The following is a 23,063-nucleotide window of genomic DNA, read 5'->3' on the forward strand; positions in this document are numbered from 1 at the left end:
ATCTGTGTGAAAAGAGTTGAGATAAAAGACCTGATGTTCTTGTAGGCTACCTGATGTTGAATGTTAGTATTTAAGGCAGGGTGTCCAATCTTGGCCACGTTAAGACCCATGGACTTCAGCTCCCAGAATTCCTCAGCAGCAATTTTAAGATCCGTGGACTTCAGCTGCCATAATTCCTCAACCAGCCAATTTTAAGATCTATAGATTTCAGCTCCCAGAATTCCTCAGCCAGTCAACTTTAAGGCCCATGGACTTCAGCTCCCAGAATTCCTCAGCCAGCCAATTTTAAGACCCATGGACCTCAGCTCCCAGAATTCCTCAGCCAACTAATTTTAAGGCCCATGGACTTCAGCTCCCAGAATTCCTCAGCCAGCCAATTTTAAGACCCATGGACTTCAGCTCCCAGAATTCCTCAGCCAGTCAACTTTAAGGCCCATGGACTTCAGCTCCCAGAATTCCTCAGCCAGCCAATTTTAAGACCCATGGACTTCAGCTCCCAGAATTCCTCAGCCAGTCAACTTTAAGGCCCATGGACTTCAGCTCCCAGAATTCCTCAGCCAGTCAACTTTAAGGCCCATGGACTTCAGCTCCCAGAATTCCTCAGCCAGCCAATTTTAAGACCCATGGACTTCAGCTCCCAGAATTCCTCAGCCAGCCAATTTTAAGGCCCATGGACTTCAGCTCCCAGAATTCTCAGCCAGCCAATTTTAAGACCCATGGACTTCAGCTCCCAGAATTCCTCAGCCAGCCAATTTTAAGCCCATGGACTTCAGCTCCCAGAATTCCTCAGCCAGCCAATTTTAAGGCCCATGGACTTCAGCTCCCAGAATTCCTCAGCCAGCCAATTTTAAGACCCATGGACTTCAGCTCCCAGAATTCCTCAGCCAGCCAATTTTAAGGCCCATGGACTTCAGCTCCCAGAATTCCTCAGCCAGCCAATTTTAAGGCCCATGGACTTCAGCTCCCAGAATTCCTCAGCCAGCCAATTTTAAGACCCATGGACTTCAGCTCCCAGAATTCCTCAGCCAGCCAATTTTAAGACCCATGGACTTCAGCTCCCAGAATTCCTCAGCCAGCCAATTTTAAGACCTGTGGACTTTCAACTTCCAGAATTCCTCAGCCAGCCAATTTTAAGGCCCATGGACTTCAGCTCCCAGAATTCCTCAGCCAGCCAATTTTAAGGCCCATGGACTTCAGCTCCAGAATTCCTCAGCCAGCCAATTTTAAGACCCATGGACTTCAGCTCCCAGAATTCCTCAGCCAGCAATTTTAAGGCCCATGACTTCAGCTCCCAGAATTCCTCAGCCAGCCAATTTTAAGGCCCATGGACTTCAGCTCCCAGAATTCCTCAGCCAGCCAATTTTAAGGCCCATGGACTTCAGCTCCCAGAATTCCTCAGCCAGCCAATTTTAAGACCTAAAGACTTCAGCTCCCAGAATTCCTCAGCCAGCCAATTTTAAGACTGTGGACTTTCAACTTCCAGAAGTCCCCAGCCAGCCAATTTTAAGACCTAAAGACTTCAGCTCCCAGAATTCCTCAGCCAGCCAATTTAAGACCTAAAGACTTCAGCTCCCAGAATTCCTCAGCCAACCTATTTTAAGACCTGTGGACTTCAACTTCCAGAAGTCCCCAGCCAGCCAATTTTAAGACCTAAAGACTTCAGCTCCAGAATTCCTCAGCCAACCTATTTTAAGACCTAAAGACTTCAGCTCCCAGAATTCCTCAGCCAACCTATTTTAAGACCTGTGGACTTTCAACTTCCAGATTCCTCAGCCAGCCAATTTTAAGACCTAAAGACTTCAGCTCCCAGAATTCCTCAGCCAGCCAATTTTAAGACCTAAAGACTTCAGCTCCCAGAATTCCTCAGCCAACCAATTTTAAGACCTAAAGACTTCAGCTCCCAGAATTCCTCAGCCAACCTATTTTAAGACCTGTGGACTTTCAACTTCCAGAATTCCTCAGCCAGCCAATTTTAAGACCTAAAGACTTCAGCTCCCAGAATTCCTCAGCCAGCCAATTTTAAGACCTGTGGACTTTCAACTTCCAGAAGTCCCCAGCCAGCTGTGCTGGTTGGGGAATTGTGGGAGTTAAAGTCCACAAGTCTTTAAAGTGGCCAAGGTCGGACACCCCTGGTTTAAGACACCGAGACCTAATTGTGTCTTTACACTTTTGTGTTGACATGAGTTGTAAGGGCTAAACAATTCATTAGTGTCCTTCTTTTAGACATTCCAACATGCAGAAGCTCTTTGAGGTCTTATCCTATCCTGCTGGAGAACGATGGAACCAAGTGAGACTCCTTACTAGCCTCCCAGATCTGGCCAGGTAAGAGTTTCCCATAATTCCTTTGTTCTGAGCCAAACCTGGATCATCCCACGGAAGTCCAGCTGTGTCACGCTTAATTGTATGATGGGTAGGTCATCCTGGCCCTCCCACCATTGCTCAGCTGCCATTCCCAGCATCCTTGCCATTGTCTATGGCAATGTTTCTCAACCTTGGCAACTTTAAGAGATGTGGACTTCAACTCCTAGAATTCCCCAGCCAGCTGTACTGGCTAGAGAATTCTGGGAGTTGAAGTCCACGTCTCTTAAAGTTGCCAGAGTTGTTGAGAAACACTGATCTACGGAGAAAATCTCGACCATCCAGATCATAATTTTCCCCAAAGGTGCTTTCACCAAAAGACAACTGGCTTTTCTTGGCTTTTCTTTTGAAAACATTTTGCTTCTCTTCTGAAGAACTGAAGAAGCTTCTTGGGTCAGAAGTAAAATATTTTCAGAGGAGGGGGGGAAAGAAACTCCAGGAAAAAAAAGCACGTTTGGGAAATCCTTGTCATTGGGCCTTCTTTTGGGAATATTTAGACGCTGTACTTAACAAACAAGCCTGACTGTGCTGTGTAAAGGTCTCTTTCATTGAATGGGAATTTTCTGAGGTTGTAACAAATAAAATTTCCTTTAGTTGAGTTAACTCCAAAACCCAGATAGATTTTTTTGCAAAAGACGTCGAGTTGTTTTGCCATGATTTGCTTTCCCCGTACTTTCTAACTTCTTCAACACTGAGATTCCCAGATCACCTCTCATTCAAATATTAAGGAGATCTGCCAGGCGAGCTTCTTAATGATCAGTCAGGGTTGACTAGGCGCTCCGTGTTTGGGTTGGGCCAGTGTTTCTCAATCTTGGCACCTTGAAAATAGGTGGACTTCCCAGAGTTCAACTGGCTGGAGAATTCTGGGAATTGAAGTCCACCCAAGTCGCCAAGGTTGGGAAACTTCGGTTGGACAATGTCATTAGAACCTGAACCTTCTCCGATAGTTCTCAGCTCCATCTTGGCTGCTCTACATGGACATAAAGCCGGTCTTCAGAGAATTCCCTTCAGGGCATCTCCAAAAATGCAAATAGACTGAATGTGGTGAGGACAGTGAAGTGGAGTGATTCTGACTACATTTATTCCTTCAAAGTTTTCTACAGCACTTTACTATCAGTAGCGTCAGCCAAGAACCAGTGATGAGGTTGCATCTGCCGGTGCTTCTTCAGCAGACCGAGGACATTCCTAATAATGAGAAGGAGAATGATAAGGTAAGGTGGTCATTATAAATCATGCATTGTTTTTTACCTCCAAGTTGCTGTTTGCTTCGTCTATCTTGGCTTTCCAGATAGTCCTTGATTTACAACCGGTCACTGAGTGACTATTAAAAATTACGATGAATCCCCAAAAAGATACGTACCACCCAGATTTGAAATTTGGATCTCTGCACCCGTCCGCCCCACATGATAGTGTTTTGAGCACTTGGGGGTTGGCCTGCATTTATGGATGATGGCAGTGTCTTCAGTCACATGTTCACGATTTACAACATTCCCCTCTCTGTCCTTCTGGTTTCAACTACTGACTCATACACGGTTGCAGTGGTAATTCAGTTAATTCAAGGTCAAGAGATAACAAAAGAATGCAGGCCAGAAAAGAGTCTCAGACGCTTGTTTGAATGATTGGCTTTTAAATAGGAGCACGCAGAAGAATAGTCCAAAAATCAGTCCAAGCTTCCAAGAGCAGGATCAGGATTGTTGGCCAATCCAGAGGTCAGAAGTCCAAGGTTTCTTTGGTGAACAGGATTCACAGGAACATCAGGCGGGTTGTTATTTCCAGCAAAAGGAATATGAGTCACAGCTGCCTCTTAAATCAGGTCGCAGATCAAGAGATTTTATTCTCTACCCGTGCGCAGCATTAAGACCTCATCTTCATCCGTTTCAGCAGTCCCAGTGCCACTGTTTTTGATCAGCCTCGTGGCTTGGTGTCTCCTTGAGACGGATATTCCACCGGTTCAGCTGGAGCAGGTTCTTCAGATTTAGAATCTTGAGTCCTGATCCTAAATCACGATAGTCCATAACTATTCCCCTCCACCCCCAAAGTATGACAATTTCATAATCTTAACACTCCTTTCTCTTTTGAGGTGGTCATTACTATCTTGACGGGTCTTCCTGGATGCCAATCAAGTGAATTATGCTCATTCTTGGTCACGTTTAACAAAGAATATGGAAGGTTGGTAGAACCATTTTATTTTTTGTCCTTTCTTGGTGGTTGATTAAAAGTTACATTCAGCTGAAACCCTGGCCAGCCTTAGCACATTGTGCCGTCCGACAGATCTCCCAAAAGGGACAGTTGTCCCCAAACATCGTGCAAAATATAAGCATGTCTACTTCTCCAGCTTAAGAAATGTCGGGATTGTATCTCTCGGCTCTCGGCCAGCTTGAAAACGGGAACTCTGATCACTGTAGGCCCCGTTACATGTAGAAGTCCCATCTATAGAGAGACTATTCGGTTGGCAGGAATCTTTCAGATAAACCATGTTGTGGTGGAGACCATGGTGCTCTCTAAGCTCAGTGGTTTTCTTGCAGACGTTTCATCACCCATCTAGTTAACATCATCAGTGCTAATGAGGTTATCCAGTTGGTTAATGAAACTTCTGCAAGAAATCCACTGAACACAGCTAGCATAAAGGACCCCACTCCTCCTCCTCCTCCTCCTCCTCCTCCTCCTCTCTGCCAACCTCACTCCCTTCTATCACTGGTGATGTTACCTAGTTTGGTAATGAAACGTCTGCAAGAAAACAACCAAATTCAGACAGCACCAAGGACCACATATTGCTTTTCTTCCTCCTCCTCCTCCTCCTCCTCCTCCTCCTCCTCCTCCTCCTCCTCCTCCTCCTCTTCTCTGCCAACCTCACTCCCTTCTATCACTGGTGATGTTACCTAGTTTGGTAATGAAATGTCTGCAAGGAAACAACCAAATTCAGACAGCACCAAGGACCACATATTGCTTTTCTTCCTCCTCCTCCTCCTCTTCCTCCTCCTCCTCCTCCTCCTCCTCCTCCTCCTCCTCTTCCCCACAAACCCCCCTCCCTTCTAGCACTGATGATGTTTCCTAGTTGGGTCATGAAACATCTGCAAGAAAACCCCCAAGCTCAAAGACCAGCAAGAATCCCACAGTCCTCCTCCTCCTCCATAAACCCCACTCCCTTCTAGCACTGATGATGTTACCTAGTTGGGTCACAAAACATCTGCAGGAAAACTACCAAGCTTAGAGAGTACCAAAGACCCACAACTCCGAGCTGCAAATAATTCTTGTCTCTGGAAGCCAAGTTTGTATTTGCCGTGCTCCTGTTTTAACAGGTTGGGTTGAGGAGTGGAGCAGGCTCGGGTGAGCGCAGCAAATAAACCATCTTCCTTCCTTTAAGGTGGCTTGTTTATCGCCAAACCATGGACAGTCCTGAATGCTTCAGCGCTGCCCACTTCCAGAAGTACCTCTCCGGGGTCCTTGAATCTCAGCACAGCCGAAGCAGCCGGCCTTCTGCTTATCACCGGAAGAAAATGAGGCTCCTGGTGGTCCTTCAAGGGTAAGAAGTTTCACCCACCCTACCAGGGTTGTGGGTTGTTGTTGTTTTTGTTTTTAAATATACCCATCCTCACTTCACTGTTGAAGGTTGAATTGGTTTTATACAGCTGGTCCTTGACTTAACACTTGGAAATAGAATGTCCACTGCTAAGCAGAGGGGTTGTTAAGTGAGTGACGTCAAATTTTACAGTCGTTTTGGCCATGGTTGTTAAGCAAATCACTGCAGATGCTAAGTGAATTGTGCGGTCATTAAGCAAATCCAGCTTTCCCTTTGATGTTTGGAACTGGGCTGGGAAGACTGCATATCTGCCTGCTTGCCTCTTTATCTATCTATCTATCTATCTATCTATCTATCTATCTATCTATCTATCTATCTCTATCAATCAGTTCTCTCTCTCTCCCTCTCTTTCTCTCTCTTTCTCTCTATACACACAAACACACACACACACAATGTATATGACTATCAATCAATCAGCTCTATCTATCAATCTATCAGTTATCTATCTATCTATCTATCTATCTATCTATCTATCTATCTATCTATCTATCTATCTATCTATCTATCTATCTATCTATCTATCTGACTATCAACCATTCAGCAATATCTATCCTATCTATCTACCTACCTATCTATCTCTATTTATGTATCATCTATCTATCCATCCATCCATCCATCCATCCATCCATCCATCCATCCAACTATCAATCAGCCCGTTCTATCTATCTATCTATCTATCTATCTATCTATCTATCTATCTATCTATCTATCTATCTATCTATCTATCTATCTATCTATCTATCTATCTATCTATCTACCTACCTACCTACCTACCTACCTACCTACCTACCTACCTACCTACCTACCTACCTACTTATATATCTATATGTACATCTACATACCTATAACTATATCTATACCTGTACCTATATCTATCTATAAAGGGACACGGTAGCTCAGTAGCTAAGAGGCTGAGCTTGTCGATCAGAAAGGTCAGCATTTCAGCGGTTCGAATCCCTAGCGCCGTATAACAGAGTGAGCTCCTGTTACTTGTCCCAGCTGCTGCCAATCTAGCAGTTCAAAAGTATGTAAAAAATGCCAGTAGAAAAATAGGAACATCTTTGGTGGGAAGGGAACAGCATTCTGTGCGCCTTCGGTGTTGAGTCATGCCAGCCACCTGACCACGGAGACGTTTTTGGACAGCGCTGGCTCTTGGGCTTTGAAACGGAGATGAGCACCGCCCCCTATGTGCAAGAGAAACCTTTATCTTCTCTCTGTCTCTCTGTCTCTGTCTCTCTTTGTCTATCTCTCTCTGTCTCTGTCTCTCTCTCTCATGGGTAAAATGAGGACCCGGATTGTTGTTGGGGGCAATATGCTGACTCTGTAAACCGCTTAGAGAGGGCTGAAAGCCCTATGAAGCGGTATATAAGTCTAACTATTGCTATTGCTATTGCTATCCCCTTTTGCGACCTTCTGACAAGCAGAGTCAACAGGGGAACCAGATCCACTTAACAATTGCAGTGATTCATTTAACAACTTTGGCAAGGAAGGTCGTAAAATGGGGCAAAACCCACTTAACAAATATCTCGCCTCGCCACGGAAGTTTTGAGCCCAGCTGTGGTTATATACTTTTGCCACACATATATCCATTCCAAAAAAACACGGGCTCTGTTTCAAGTTAACCAAGGCAGCTTTGAAAAGGGGGGGCGGGGGGGAGAATATTTTATGAAACAAGATGTTTAATAATAAGCGAGTGGCTTTTAATATACATAACAAATATATCGTGGTTTTTTTAGTAAGCGGTTCCAAGCTATTCGGGGGAGCAAGCTGCCTTATTCTTGATTAAAATCACATTCCCTAAATAAGTAGTAAAAAAAAAAAAGGATGTGGCCAGCATTGTATCTTGGGTGGAGTGTCTTGAATCTCCTTCCCCAAGGGAAGCACTGTTTAATCCAAGGGAATTCAGTATTAAGTGTGGAAACCTTCAGAGTATTGTGTAAACTATTTGAAATCTCGAAGTCCAAAGTATGCATTTATTCCGTGTTTTGTTCAGCATGAAAGAGACCTTGGAAAGTCTTTAAAAAGGGGTTTTTGTTTTTTTTTGCCTTTCTAATTTTGGAAACGGGGTGGAACTTAATGGATCACCATCACCACCAATAGCCCAGTGACGGTGAACCTTTTTGGCACCAAGTAACCAAAGAGGAACGTCTGTGCATGCGCGTACTTGTGCTTGCGCACGCCGGAATATCACAAACCCGAAGACCTGCTAGCCGGCACATGCATGCCTGTTTTTTGGCCGTTTTGAGGCCTTTTGGGGGCTGTTTTCAGGCCATTTTTGGCCCAAAAAACAGCCTGAAAACAGCCCCAAAATGCCCTAAAAACAGCCTATTTTTGGCCATTTTTCAGGCCATTTTCAGGCGCTCTGGTGCCCACGAAGACCAGCTGGCTGACACACGGATGTCTGTTTTTTGGCCTCTTTTGGGAGGCTGTTTTGAGGCCTTTTTTGGACTGTTTTCAGGCCATTTTTAACCCGAAAAGCAGCTTTAAAATGCCCCCAAAATGACCTAAAAACAGCCTGGGAAACAGCCCGAAAATACCCTGAGTTTTTTGGCCATTTTTCAGGCCGTTTTCAGGCGCTCCAGTGCCCACGAAGACCAGCTGGCCGGCGCATACCAGAAGGGCAGCTGGCGACGGCGCGCATGCCCATCTGGCATTTGAATGTGGAGGGTCTCCTTTATTTGACCGTTCCCAACGCGAGGCCTTCCAGATGTGCTGGACCAAAGTGCCCTCTCCTTCCCCCCAAAAATCAGTATCTGGGTTGCAGTGGAGCACATCTGGAACAGGTCGAATCAGAACTGCAAGGAAATAATAAAACAAGTTGGGCTGGGTTTAACGATCTCCGCTGAACCCCAAACCTTTGCAGGAAAACAGCCGAGCTCAGAAAGCCCCAAGGATCCTACTGTCTCCCTCCTCCTCTCCCCTTCCGCTCTGCAGACCCCACTCCCTTCTAGCATGGATGATGTTACATAGTTTGATCATGAAATGTCTGCAAGAAAGCCACCAGCGCCAAGGACCCACTCCTCCTCCACCACCTCCTCTCTGCCTATCCTACTTCCTTCTAGCACTACTGATGTTACCTAGTTGGGTAATGAAATGTCTGCAAGAAGACAACCAAGTTCAGAGAGCACCAGGGACCCCCTCAGTCGTCTACCTCTCTGCAAACCCCACTCCCTTCTAGTGTTGATGATGTTATCTAGGTGGGTAATGAAATGTCTGCAAGAAAACAGCTTAGTTCAGAGAGCACCAAGGACCCCTCAGTTATCTTCCGCCTCGTCCTCCTCTTCCCTGCAAATCCCACTCCCTTCTAGCACTGATGATGTTACCTAGTTGGGTCATGAAACGTCTGCAAGAATACCAGCCAAGCTCAGAGAGCATCAAGGACCCTCCACCCCTCCTCCCGTTCCCCCTCTCCTCTTCCCCCTCCTCTTCTCCTCCTCCTCCTCCTCTCTGCGAACTCCTCCCCTTCTAGCACTGATGATGTTACCTAGTTGGGTCATGAAACGTCTGCAAGAAAACAACGAAGCTCAGAGAGCACCATGGACTCCACAGTCCTCATCCCCCTCCTCCTCCTCTCTGTAAATCTCACTCCCTGTTAGGCAACTGATGTTATTAGCTAGTCAGGTAATGAAACGTCTGCAAGAAAACAACCAAGCTCAGAGACCATCAAGGACCCCACAACGCTCCTCCCGTTCCCCCTCTCCTCTTCCCCCTCCTCTTCTCCTCCTCCTCTCTGCAAACTCCTCCCCTTCTAGCACTGATGATGTTACCTAGTTGGGTCATGAAACGTCTGCAAGAAAACAACTAAGCTGAGAGGGCATCAAGGACCCCATAATCCTTCCCCCTCTGCTCCTCCCCCTGCTCTCTGCAAGCTCCTTCCCTTCTAGTCCTGAGGATGCTACCTAGTTGGGTCATGAAACGCCTGCAAGAAAACAACTAAGCTGAGAGGGCATCAAGGACCCCATAATCCTTCCCCCTCTGCTCCTCCCCCTGCTCTCTGCAAGCTCCTTCCCTTCTAGTCCTGAGGATGCTACCTAGTTGGGTCATGAAACGCCTGCAAGAAAACAACTAAGCTGAGAGGGCATCAAGGACCCCATAATCCTTCTCCTCTTCCCCCTCTGCTCCTCCCCCTGCTCTCTGCAAGCTCCTTCCCTTCTAGTCCTGAGGATGTTACCTAGCTGGGTCGTGAAACATCTGCAAGGAAAGAAGGAAGCTCGGGGAAGCATCGTGGTTCATCCCTGAGCCGCCCGCGTTCTTTTCTACCAGAATCAGAAATGAAACCCTACCCCAGAGCGACCGGAGGAGAGGTGGCAGATTTAGCCACGAGGAACGAGGGCCGAGAGAGGGCAGCGGGTGGCATTTTCAAAGGAGCGTCGACGCGGGAGGAGGTTACGACCTGCCCTCCGTTGCTCTACCAGCCACGGGTGGGAAGTTTAAGAGCAACGTGGCGGAGGATATACATGTTTTAAAAATTCCCCACAGTGACAGAGATTTTGACAGTGGGGCCTGTGACCCTGAGCGTGGTGGGCTAACCTTCCCTGCACAGGTTCAGTCGGAGGTTTGGACGGCCATCTGTCGGGGGGATGCTGTGTTTTGGACCCTTGCCCTGAGCAGAAAGTTGGGCTTCGCAAATTCACAATCTCAACTCCGTCGATCCGGCAAACACGGGTACTTTTGCCCAGAAATCCAATCGCAGTTCGGTGGCCCTTTCTAGATGCCACTAAGATGCGTTTATTTACGCAGATTCCCATCGCTGCACCTGTGGGCGGGAGTTTTCCGTCTTTTCTATAAGGAGTCCCTGACTTACGACCACGATGGAGCCCAAATTTTATGTGGCTATATTTTATGTTTTGCCCCATGTTATGATCTTTTGTCTTAACTTTTGTCGCTAAACGAATGGTGGTAAATCCAGGAACCATCTGTATGGGTAGGTAATCCTCGACGTACGACCTCAGGGTGAACCAGACTCCCCAAGGAGGTTGTTAAATGAGTCACGTCTGATTTTATAGCTTCCCCCCTCCTCCCCCCATGGCTGTTAAAGGAATCACTTCAGTTGTTCAGTCAAGTTGCACGCTCGTTAAGCGAATCCAGCTCTCCCCCCCCCCCCAATTGACTTTGTTTGATGTCCTCCGCAGATACACTGACGTGATTGACGTTGTCCAGGCCCTTCAGACTCACCCGGACGCAGATGTGAAGGCCTCCTTTGTGATTGGCGCAGTCACAACATGTGTCGAGCCCCTCAGCTCTTACATGGAACACAGGTATGTCCCCCCCATCTCCATGCCCAGGTGCCTTTTCTAGCAGGCCCAGGTGTGGGCAATTAATTTTCCCCTCATAAGAAACTGAGACTGTTGTGGAGGGCAGCCCTTTATTAATTTAATGTATTTATTTGTATCTGTTGTGGCCCGCCAGCGGAGCAGGCAGCAGATTCAGACAGTGAGGAGGGTTGGGGAGGAACCTGGGTCAGTACTGGAGTCTGGGGAAGGCTCGGAGGAGGGCAGAGAGCGGGCCAGGGCCGTATGCCAGTTATCAGCTGCCTTCGGAGTCAGACATCAGTGAGGCAGAGGAACAGCTGGAGCCTGTTCCCAGTGTGCGCATGCACAGAGTGGCCAGACGAAGGGAAGAGCTAAAGAACAAGGGTCGACTTGGGAGTAAGGCCACAGGTGGACGGTGAATGGCCCCTCCCAGAGGAAATAAAAGAGGAGTGAAAGGGGAGTGGAGCTTGCAGGAGGCACTTAGTTCATTCCTGCATTCTTGCCAAATATTGAAAGATATCGGCCTGGCCACTCGCCAAGCCTGATAATTGTGAACTCTCTTGAAATGTGGGAGAGGAAAGACTTTGCTGGAGAGGAATTCACTGTAAATTAAATAAGAGGGGTTTATCGGGACGAGGACTCGGCTTCGTGCTGCTGGGGAAGCCTAGACCAGATCAGTATCCCATCTTTTATTATTTTTTACAAACAACTCAAGGTGGCCAACGTGTTCAACTATTATTTTCCCCACAACAACCCTGTAAGGTGGGTTGGGTTGAGAGAGAGAGGGGGGAGCAACTGGCCCAAAGACCCCCATCTGGCTTCCATCGCTGAGGTGAGACAAACTCCTGCCTCCTCATTCCTAGCCTGAGGCCTTAACCTAGAGGTCCCCAATTTTAAGATGTGTGGACTTCAAGTCCCAGAATTCCTCAGCCAGACAGTTGAAATCCACACGTCTTAAAGATGCCAATTTGGAGACACCCCCCCCCCCCAAATTAGGCCAGAATGGCTGAGATTACCCAAAAAATGGATAAAATGTGGACCTCTGTTGGCTTCCATGCCCTCAAAGACCACAGCAAACTACCTGCAGGAGGAAAAATGATTAAAGCTATGTTCCTCATTGGTCATTTGAAGATGTGTGGACTTCAAGTCCCAGAATTCCCCATTCCCCAGCGCATGGCTGGGGAATTCTGGGAGTTGAAATCGTCCAGGCTTAAAGTCGCCAAGGTTGGAGACCCAAGTTCTAGAAGTATGTTCACTGACAGAACGTCAGAATCTGCAGCATTGAATTTGAATCCCGAGAACAAGCTTGTCACAGATTTAACTTTCTCTAAAAGTTCTTACTACGAAGAGTCCCACATTCATCCTTGTCTTTTTTTCCCCCAGGTTTCTCTTCCCCAAGTTTCTGGACCAGTGTTCGCAAGGTCAGTATTTCTCCAAAGTTGGCTTGTCGGGATGAACTGGCACAAACTCCCCAAAGTTCCTATAGTGGGATGCCCCATAATCCTGTTAAACAAAAGCCGTGTGATCTGGGGATAATGGACGTTTCTTCTAGGAGGCCCTAGACCATCTTTCCACTCCCCGCCATCCAGTCAGAGCTGAAGAAGCTTCTTGGATGAGAAGCGAAACGTCTTCAAAGAAAAACAAGAAAGTCCAGTTCTGCCTCTTGGAAAAAAAAAAAAGCAGCTTTAAGACTTGTGGACTTCAACTCCCAGAATTCTTAAGCCGGCAAGGGGAGGGGGAGGGAAACAGTGGCCCTTTTTTTAATGACCTTTGGACTTCAACTCCCAGAATTCCTGAGCCAGCATGCAGAACAACGTCCCTTTTATGACTTGTGAACTTCAACTCCCAGAATTCCCCACCCAGCATGGCTACCTGAGGAATTCTGGGAGTTGAAGTCCACAAGTCATAAAAGGGCCTTCGTCCCCCATGTTGGCTCAGGAATTCTGGGAATTGAAGTCCACAAGTCGTAAAAGAGCTTGCGTCCCCCATGTTGGCTCAGGAATTCTGGGAATTGAAGTCCATAAGTCATAAAAGGGCCGTCGTCCTTCCATGCTGGCTCAGGAATTCTGGGAATTGAAGTCCACAAGTCATAAAAGGGCCTTCGTCCCCCATGTTGGCTCAGGAATTCTGGGAATTGAAGTCCACCAGTCATAAAAGGGCCTTCGTCCCCCATGCTGGCTCAGGAATTCTGGGAGTTGAAGTCCACAAGTCATAAAAGGGCCGTCATCCCCCATGCTGGCTCAGGAATTCTGGGAGTTGAAGTCTGCAAGTCGTAAAAGAGCTTGCGTCCCCCATGTTGGCTCAGGAATTCTGGGAGTTGAAGTCCACAAGTCATAAAAGGGCCGTCATCCCCCATGTTGGCTCAGGAATTCTGGGAATTGAAGTCCACAAGTCGTAAAAGAGCTTGCGTCCCCCATGTTGGCTCAGGAATTCTGGGAATTGAAGTCCATAAGTCATAAAAGGGCCGTCGTCCTTCCATGCTGGCTCAGGAATTCTGGGAATTGAAGTCCACAAGTCATAAAAGGGCCTTCGTCCCCCATGCTGGCTCAGGAATTCTGGGAGTTGAAGTCCACAAGTCATAAAAGGGCCTTCGTCCCCCATGCTGGCTCAGGAATTCTGGGAATTGAAGTCCACAAGTCATAAAAGGGCCTTCGTCCCCCATGCTGGCTCAGGAATTCTGGGAGTTGAAGTCCACCAGTCATAAAAATTGTTCCCCACCTCTGCTTTACGAAATGGCAGTCTGAAATTCCAAAGAAAGGAGCATTCTTGTCCTTACATTGATGGTCTTTTTTCCTTGGCAGGTTTAGTGAGTAATGTGGTGTTTACAAGCCACACAACCGAGCAGAGAAGCCCGCTCCTTGTCCAGCTGCAAAAGCTCATCCGAGCTGCCAACTCTTCGGTTTCTTTTATCCTGGCAGAAAACGGCATCGTAACTCGGTAATCCATAAAGCATTTTTGAAAAGTCCAAAAATGATAAAAGCTTGAGAAATAGCATGTGGCTTAGTCCCCGCTGCATTTTCCCTGGAGGAAGGTCAGCCGTTAAGAATATATCTATATATCTATATATTATTTGTATCCCACCTTTATTATTTTTATAAATAACTGAAGGTGGCAAACAGAGCCAGCAGTTTCCTCATCCGGCTTCCTTTCACAACAACAACCCTTGTTAGGTAGGTTGGGCTGAGAGGGAAGCCAAGATAACCTAGCCATCTTTCATGCCTAAGGCAGGACTAGAACTCACTATCTCCTGGTGATTAGCCCAAAGTCACCTGGCCATCTTTCATGCCTAAAGCTGGACTAGAACTCACTGTCTCCTGGTGATTGGCCCAAAGTCACCCAGCCAGCTTTCATGCCTAAGGCAGGACTAGAACTCACCGTCTCCTGGTGACTGGCCCAGTCACCCAGCTGGTTTTCATGCCTAACGCAGGACTAGAACTCGCTGTCTCCTGGTGATTGGCCCAAAGTCACCCAGCCAGCTTTCATGCATAAGGCAGGACTAGAACTCACTGTCTCCTGCTTTTTAGCCATGTTGTAACCTGATCAATTTTGTGCTCAATATCAAAAAGTTCTTCACTTGTTACGATTGCTTTAAACCCTCTGCCATATCTAATGGCTTTCATATGTTCCTTTTTATTAATTGCGAAAGCCGGCCAGAACCCCCTTACCAGTGTGTCGGACAGCATGTAAATGTCATAAATAAATAAGCATTTATAAGCCAGGGGAAGATAAAACAGGTCTCATAACCTGGACCAGAGATGAGCAACTTGCGGCTCTGGAGCCGCACGTGGCTCTTTCACCCCTCCGCTGCGGCTCCCTGTCGCTCAAAATATGCGTCACAGCCGCCAATGTGCGACGCCCGCCAGCACGCTGTTTATTGAGTTTTTCGACCCCCGGTAGGGCAACTATGGATAAAATCCAAGAAAATAAAAGTTTCAGAAGGAAACAGGACCTTTAATTTAAATACATATGCTAGTTTTATGAGCGCTCAGGAAAAAGTCAGGCGTGGGAAGAGTTTTGTGGCTCCCTTTTGTGTGGGAAATGGGCCCAAATGGCTCTTTTGAGTGTTTATGGTTGCCAACCCCCGGCCTGGAGTCAAAAAAAGAGAGAAATTTATTTTTACATAAAGCTTTAGAGTTTGGGATCAGTTTTTCCTTACCTGATGTCACTTCTGGGATTTTGGCACCTCCCACCGCCTTTGAAGTTGAGACCTTGATTGGAAAAATTGGCAGCTGCAGACACATCTAGAGAGATCCGGTTTCGGAAAGGCTGCTTTAAGGCCCCGTGAAAACAAAACCTCACTAAATATTAATAAGTCCATAAAATTTTGATTTCTCTCCCCGCTAGGAATGAGGACATCGAGCTAATTCTCTCAGAAAACAGCTTCTGCGAGCCCCAGATGTTGGCAACTCGCTACTTAATGTACCCCGGATGGCAAGTATCTCCGTTCGGCAAAATGTTTATGAACCGGTGTCTTTTAATATGCGTGTACAAGTACAGGGGGTCCTTGACTTAAGAACAGTTCATTTAATCATCATCATCATCATCATCATTTGGCAAACTGGGCCACTTTAAGACTTGTGGACTTCAACTCCCAGAATTCCTCCTGGCTGAAGAATTCTGGGAGTTGAAGTCCACAAAGTCTTAAAAGTGGCCAACTTTGGAAAGCCCCAATTTAAGAGGATTCCCACCCCATACTTAATTGCCATTAATCCTCCTCCCCTTTAATTAGCGCTGATCCCTAATTGTATGCCAAGCTTCCCAGAATGCACTTTCATTGAGGTAAACGGAGCCTTGTCCCTTTTGCGGGTAGGAATTTTTAGGAAGTTTTTCTTCTCCGCTGTTTCCAAGGCTTAATCTCCCTCCCGCGGCCCAGCCTTTCCAGCTGCAGGCCAGCACATCTGGAACCCTTCTCGCACTGTTTATATGATCGCATGAAGTTGCAATTTTGTGTGTGTCTGTTCTGTTTTAAGGGGCACACATGTTTAATACGCTCCTTAACCATTTTTTTTTTTTAAATTTCAAGAAAAATAACAACTTGCAGCCTAAGTGGAGGGCTCTTCTCAAGTGGAGACCAAACCAGGCGCAGTTAGGCAGAACTATAAATAGTAATCAACTTACAACGATTTATTTAGTGACCATTCAAAATTACAATACTGGAAAAGTCCCTTCTGATCAGTCCTTACATTTACAACCGTCGTGGAATTCCCACAGTCACGTGACCAAAATTCAGCCGCTTGGCCACTGGCATGTACTTATGACAGTTGCAACATCCAGGGGTCATGTGCTCACCCTCCGAGTTTGTCAACGGGGGAAGCTAGATTCGCTTAACGACTGCATGGTTCACTTACCAACTTTGGAGGTTTCCTTCACAACCGTGGTTAGAAAGGTTTTAAAGTGGGGCAAAGCTCACTTAACAACTGTTTTGCTTAGCGATGGAAACGTTGGGTTCGGTTGTGGTCATAAGTCGAGGATTATTTGTATCCTCATCTGTGTATTTAATGCTTTTTTTTTAACCAGCGCGCCAAGCTCAAAGCAGACCACTCCGGACAAAATATATATTTCTGTGACTACAGAAAGAAAAGAGTCATTATCTCTTCTTCAGTTGTTTCTGCCTTTGGAAAGCAGAATTTGCCTGCTTTATTCAAACGTTCAAAAACGTAAAATTGGCCTTTAATTCAATTTGCCTGATTTTTCAAAAAGCGATTAGCTATTAAGGGTGAATATTTTCCTTTAAGTAGTTAATATTTTTTTTCTCTCCTTTCAGGTTTGATGGGAAATTTAGAGCCGGTTCTGTCTTCCCCCCCATGGTCCAAATTTGTGTGTGGTTTAACCGCCCTTTGGAGAAAATGCGCTTTGCGGCTAAATGTAAAGGTAAATTATCTTTTTTTTTTCAGCGACATGGAATCTTTTTTTTTTTAATGAGAATTTTGGAAAAAAAAAACTTTTACAAATATTTACTTCCCTCTCCCCCAACCCCCTCCCCAAACCTTCTCCCCTCCACCTACCCACCCCGACTTCCCAGAACCGATACAGGGTATAAATCTTTAACAAAAACATTCTAAAATAAACTTTTAAAAAGTTAATCTCATCTTTCATTTGAGCTTTAACTCCTCCTTGCTAGGCTAGCTCTAAACAAATTATATCATTCCTTGTTTCTTTAGTCATAAGCTATCTGAAATTTCTTAGTCCCATATTTATTTTCAGTATAGTCAATCCATCTTCTCCACTCCAGTTTATATCTCTCGTTTGAATGGTCCTTGAGATATGCAGATATTTTAGCCATCTCAGCTAGGTTTGTTACTTTCAATGTCCATTCTTGAACAGTAGGCAAATCTTCCTTCTTCCAGTATTGCGCCACCAGCAGTCTAGCTGCGGTTATTAAATGCAAAATCAGGTTAATCTCTACAACTGAACAATCAGTAATTATACCTAACAAAAATAACTGAGTGGTAAACTTTATCCTTTTTTTAAGAACATTTTGCATAATCCACCCTATTTTTACCCAGAGTGCTTTAACCTTTTTTACAAGTCCACCATATATGAAAGTAAGTAGCATCAGCACAATCACATCTCCAGCATTTAGGTTGTAAATTCGGATACATAGAGGCCGGCGACATGGAATCTTAACAACGCGTGTGCATTTCCCCCGCTCTGGAATGGCTAACAAGAATATATGGCTGAAATTGTTATCAGAAGTTGCAGCCTCGGTACAGCCTTGACTGTCATTTTTCTGGTTTAAAAACTCCCAAATAATGTAATGATTTTCACATTTATGCAACTGATTCTAGAACACTTCTTTTAAAAAAAGGAAATGCTTTTTCTTGAAGCAACTTTTTCCCTTTACGTATCCTTTCTTCATTGGGGTATAATTTTTCAGCTTGTGCAGAAGCACTTGGGAGTAAAATGTGCGTGCAATTCAGCGTTATTTCTCTTAATTCAGTGTTTCTCAACCTTGGTGACTTTAAGAAGGGTGGACTTCAACTCCCAGAATTCCCCAGCCAGCTGGCTGGGGAATTCTGGGAGTTGAAGTCCACCCTTCTTAAAGTCACCAAGGTTGAGAAACACTGAATTAGAAGGCGATCAAATTCTCATTTTGCAAAAACCCAAAATGATGCTACCCTGTTTCCCTGAAAATAAGACCTCCCCCGGATAATAAGCCCAATCAGGCTTTTGAGCGCATGCGCTAAAATAAGCCCTCCCCAGAAAATATTGCAACACAGCAGCAGCCATGAGGTGACCACGCTCGCCACCTCCTGTGCCTCAAAAATAATAAGACCTCCCCGAAAATAAGGCCAAGCACTTATTTCAGGGAGTCAAAAGAAAATAAGACCCTCTCTTATTTTTGGGGAAACACGGTAAATGTTCCTTGTATCCCCTCAGCCACTCAGGTAGATCAAAAGGGGCATCTCCTTGGTCACATCCTTGCAGCCACCATCTTGAATTTTTTGCCCATAGTGGGCACTTGACCCGAGACCCGCTTTGAAGGGGGGGGAAATGGCAATCCCACCTTTCTTGTCAGATTACCAAAAGATGCCCTAATTAATTTATGAGCCTTGAGCCAAGTTTCAAAAGAAATCCAGTCATTTATTAGGAACACCATTTCGACAATACCCTATTGCAGTCAGATCTGATCTCATTTTAATTATGGCTGAACTTTACCCCCCGTTTCCTCCCTCCCCTCAGTCTGTGTCATAAATCACATTCGCCAATGAGGTGCACGCTTCACAAGCCTGCTGTAGTAATCTGAGATCCGACTCTAGCCAAAGGTATGCGTGGAATGCGCTCCCCCACTTTTCTCACCATGGCAACTTTACGAGTTGACATTCGGCTCCCCTCACGTTCCAAAAGCGACCCGTGCGTAGCAAAAACAATTTGAGATCCTGTTTGACAATGCAGCTTATCTGTGTTTAAGCCAAAGGATGTTCACAATGAGAAATACTAGAAAACAGGTGGACTTCAGCTCCCAGCATCCCGCAGTCAACATGGCTGCCTGGGAATTCTGGGAGTTGAAGTCCACCCTTCTTAAAGTTGCCGCGGTTGAGAAACACTGCTCTAATCAAGGTGTTGTCTTTTCAAACAGCTTTGAAGTCGTCTAACAAATCGAGTCCGTTCTCTGGGAACATATACCACATTTTTGGCAAAGTCAAGTTTTCAGGTAACTGTTCAGCCTCCACCTTACCCCCATTTCTGAATTATTTTATCCTCAATCCCTGCAGGTGTCATCTACGTACGTATTTTTAATGCTTGCCCTTGTGCTCAGTGCATTACAGAGTCTCAAAATGTGTGTCAGTTTTGGAGCTGAGGACAGCACAGGTTTGACTTAACGGCCGTTCGTCTGCCTCACTGATGTCTGACTCCGAGTGGCCAGGCCGAGATCTTTCAGATGCCGCAATATTTGGCAAGAATGCAGGAATGAACTAAGTGCCTCCTGCAAGCTCCACTCCCGTTTCGCTCCTCTTTTATTCCCTCTGGGAGGGGCCATTCACCGTCCACCTGTGCTTTTACTCCCAAGTCGACCCCTGTTCTTTAGCTCTTCCCTTCGTCTGGCAACTCTGCGCATGCGCACACTGGGAACAGGCTCCACCTGTTCTTCTGCCTCACTGATGTCCGACTCTGAAGGCAGCTGATAACTGTCAGACGGCCCTGGCCCCCTCTCTGCCTCTGACAAGAGCCCTCATCAGAGCCTTCCCCGGACTCCAGGACTGGCCCAGGTTCCTCCCCAACCTCCTCACTGTCCGAATCTGCTGCCAGCTCCAGTGGCCACTGGTGGGCTACAACAATACCTGAAAGCACCTGAAGGAACACCCCCCCCTCCCCATTGAACAAAAGTCACCACTCATTAATAACCCTCCCCTTTTGGTGTTTCTCTGACGCAGATTCTGACCGGATGGTTGAAGTATGTCACCATGCATCTTCCAACACCTTAAGCCTGGTCCCTGTCCAGGAGGGGCCCCTCCCTTTCCCTCCTGAGTCCAGAACCGAGAACCGGGACTATTCTGGGTCCCAGGAATGTTTCCTGGTGTTTGTGGGATGCTCCCTCAAGGAAGACGACATCAAGGACTGGCTGAGGCAGACGGCCAAACAGGTGAGTCTCTCTGCTGGGCGGGAGGAGAAGTGTTACCTCCCACTCCTTAGGACAGTGTTTCTCAACCTTGGCAACTTGAAGATGTCTGGACTTCAACTCCCAGAATTCCCCAGCCAGCATTCGCTGGCTGGGGAATTCTGGGAGTTGAAGTCCGGACATCTTCAAGTTGCCAAGGTTGAGAAACACTGCCTTAGGAAACTGCAGGTAGTCCTCAACTTACGATCACAATTGAGCCCAAAATGTATGTCGCTAAGTGAGAAATTGGTGTCCGGTCTCTTCTTAAAAACATCCAGTGGTGGAGCGCCTATGATTTCTGAAGGCCAGCTGTTCCACCGATTAGATGTTCTCACAGTGAGGAAATTTCTCCTTCGTTCTAGGTTGCTTCTCCCCTTGATTAGTTTCCACCCATTGCTGCTTCCCCTGCCCTCAGGTGCCTTTGGAGAAGAGGTTGAACACATACACACCCTCTTCTTTGGGGCAGCCCCTCAAATATTGGAAGATTGCTATCAGGTGCACCTTAAAAGTCCTTCTCTTTTTTTAGATTTACCTAATTCCTGCAGCCATTCTTCGTATGTCTCATCCTCCAGTCCCCTCATCATCTTGGTTGCTCTTCTCTGTAACCCTTTCTAGAGTCTCCGCATCTTTTTTTTTACATTGTGGTGACCAAGATTGGATGCAGTATTTCAAGTACGGTCTTGCTAAGTCTTTATAAAGTATTTATGAGCATGACGTATGTTTGAACTGTGTATAGACATAAAGTATGTACGAACTTTAGTTATAGCAATAGCAATAGCAGTTAGACTTATATACCGCTTCACAGGGCTTCCAGCCCTCTCTAAGCGGTTTACAGAGTCAGCATATCGCCCCCACAGTCTGGGTCCTCATTTCACCCACCTCGGAAGGATGGAAGGCTGAGTCAACCTTGAGCCGGTGAGATTAGAACCACCGAACTGCAGATAACAGTCAGCTGAAGTGGCCTGCAGTACTGCACCCTAACCACTGCGCCACCTCGGCTCTGTTATACAAGTACGTATGAATGTATGTATGGAACATAACCTAAATTATGTAGAAAAATAGAGTAAAGTAGAATAGAATAGAATAGAATAGAATAGAATAGAATAGAATAGAATTCTTTATTGGCCAAGTGTGATTGGACACTCAAGGAACTTGTCTTTGGTAGAATAGAATAGAATAGAATAGAATAGAATAAGAAAGAAAGAATGAATAGAATAAGAGTAGAATAGAATGGAATAAGAAATAAAGAATGAATAGAATAGAGTAGAGTAGAATACAATAGAATAAGAAATAAAGAATGAATAGAATATAGGATAGGATATGGAATAGAATAGAGTAGAATAGAGTACAGTGGAATAGAATAGAATAGAATAGAATAGAATAGAACAGAATAGAATTCTTTATTGGCCAAGTGTGGTTGGACACACAAGGAATTTGTCTTTGGTGCAGATGCTCTCAGTGTACAAAAATAAAAATAGAATGCATTCATGAAGAAGCATAAAATATACCACTTGGTGATAGTCATAGGTTACTAATAAGCAATCAAATCGTACTAGGAAACAAAACAATATATATTGTAAAGATACAGGCAACATGATTATACTCATAAGTGAGAAGAGATAGGTACTAGGAAGGAAGAGAAGAATAATAGTAATATAGTCTTAGTAGATAATTTGACAGTGGTGAGGGAATTATCTTTTTAGCAGAGTGATGGCGTTCGGGGAAAAAACTGTCCTTGTGTCTAGTTGTCTTGGTGTGCAGTGCTCTATAGCGTCGTTTTGAGGGTAGGAGTCGAAACAATTTATGTCCAGGATGTGAGGGCTCTGTAAATATTTTCACAGCCCTCTTTGTGACTCCTGCAGTGTCCAGGTCCTCAATTTGAAGGCAGTTTGGTAGCCATTGTTTTTTCTGCAGTTCTAATTCTCGTCTGAAGTCTGTGTTTGTCTTGTTTGGTTGCAGAGACAGACTCAATAATTCCTCATACATAAAGCATGTACGAACTTTATTCATGCATGTACGTATGAACGTATGTATGGAACATAAAGAACATGAATTCTGTATGAACCACGGAACGATGAACATGCCAACTTGGAGCTCTTGCTAGATATTTGCCACCCGCTGAAGTTTTCAAGCTGGCAGATCCACGTCTTATCTCTTGAAGAGCATCTAGGTCAGGGGGCTTGGCTCTGAAAGCTGGAGAGAACCAGCCGCCCACAATGCCTTTAGAAAGAAATGCACTAGGTTATGAAATTTGAGCGCAAACCAGGAGTAGAATTCAGCCGGTTCGTACTGGTTCGGTCGAACCAGTTGTTACGATTTTGTGCAGGTCGGAGAACCGGTAAAATCAACCACCACCAGCTAGCCCTGCCCGCTCCACCCGATATATCAGTGTTTCTCAACCTTGGCAACTTGAAGATGTCCGGACTTCAACTCCCAGAATACCCCAGCCAGCGAATGCTGGCTGGGGAATTCTGGGAATTGAAGTCCGGACATCTTCAAGTTGCCAAGGTTGAGAAACACTGATATATATTATCTTCCCTTCGCCACGCGGTCCAGACCATCCAACTAATCTGCTAATCTTACCAAAGGTAACCATGCCACCCCCTCGCCCTTCGCCCCGGGTTGGGGGTCCAGGGTTACGCCATTCCCCGGCTCTGTCTGCCGCCCACTTGCCACCCACCTCGGCCAAGTTGGGGAACGTGCCATTCCCCGGCTCCAGCCTTGCCCCGGGCCGCCACGCACGCACGGAAGCCGTGCGTGCGCACACTCTCGC

At 46.0% G+C, this 23,063-nt stretch overlaps 1 protein-coding gene across 1 annotated transcript in view; it reads left to right on the plus strand.

Annotated features, from left to right (window-relative positions):
• The window catches only part of DNAAF9 (dynein axonemal assembly factor 9), a 91,578-nt gene that overhangs the window by 58,899 nt on the left and 9,616 nt on the right, over positions 1–23,063 (plus strand). Inside the window, 11 exon segments of the mRNA XM_087723924.1 lie at positions 2,224–2,322; positions 3,452–3,569; positions 4,439–4,527; positions 5,723–5,881; positions 11,071–11,196; positions 12,574–12,611; positions 13,992–14,127; positions 15,535–15,621; positions 16,955–17,061; positions 19,271–19,345; positions 20,067–20,275. Of these exon segments, the coding sequence (XP_087580050.1) occupies positions 2,224–2,322; positions 3,452–3,569; positions 4,439–4,527; positions 5,723–5,881; positions 11,071–11,196; positions 12,574–12,611; positions 13,992–14,127; positions 15,535–15,621; positions 16,955–17,061; positions 19,271–19,345; positions 20,067–20,275 (1,243 nt within the window).

The sequence above is a fragment of the Thamnophis sirtalis genome, unplaced genomic scaffold (genome assembly GCF_051295495.1).
Source record: "Thamnophis sirtalis isolate CommonGarterSnake01/CBP01778 unplaced genomic scaffold, rThaSir2_p1.2 scaffold_10, whole genome shotgun sequence".
Taxonomy (NCBI): Eukaryota; Metazoa; Chordata; class Lepidosauria; order Squamata; family Natricidae; genus Thamnophis; species Thamnophis sirtalis.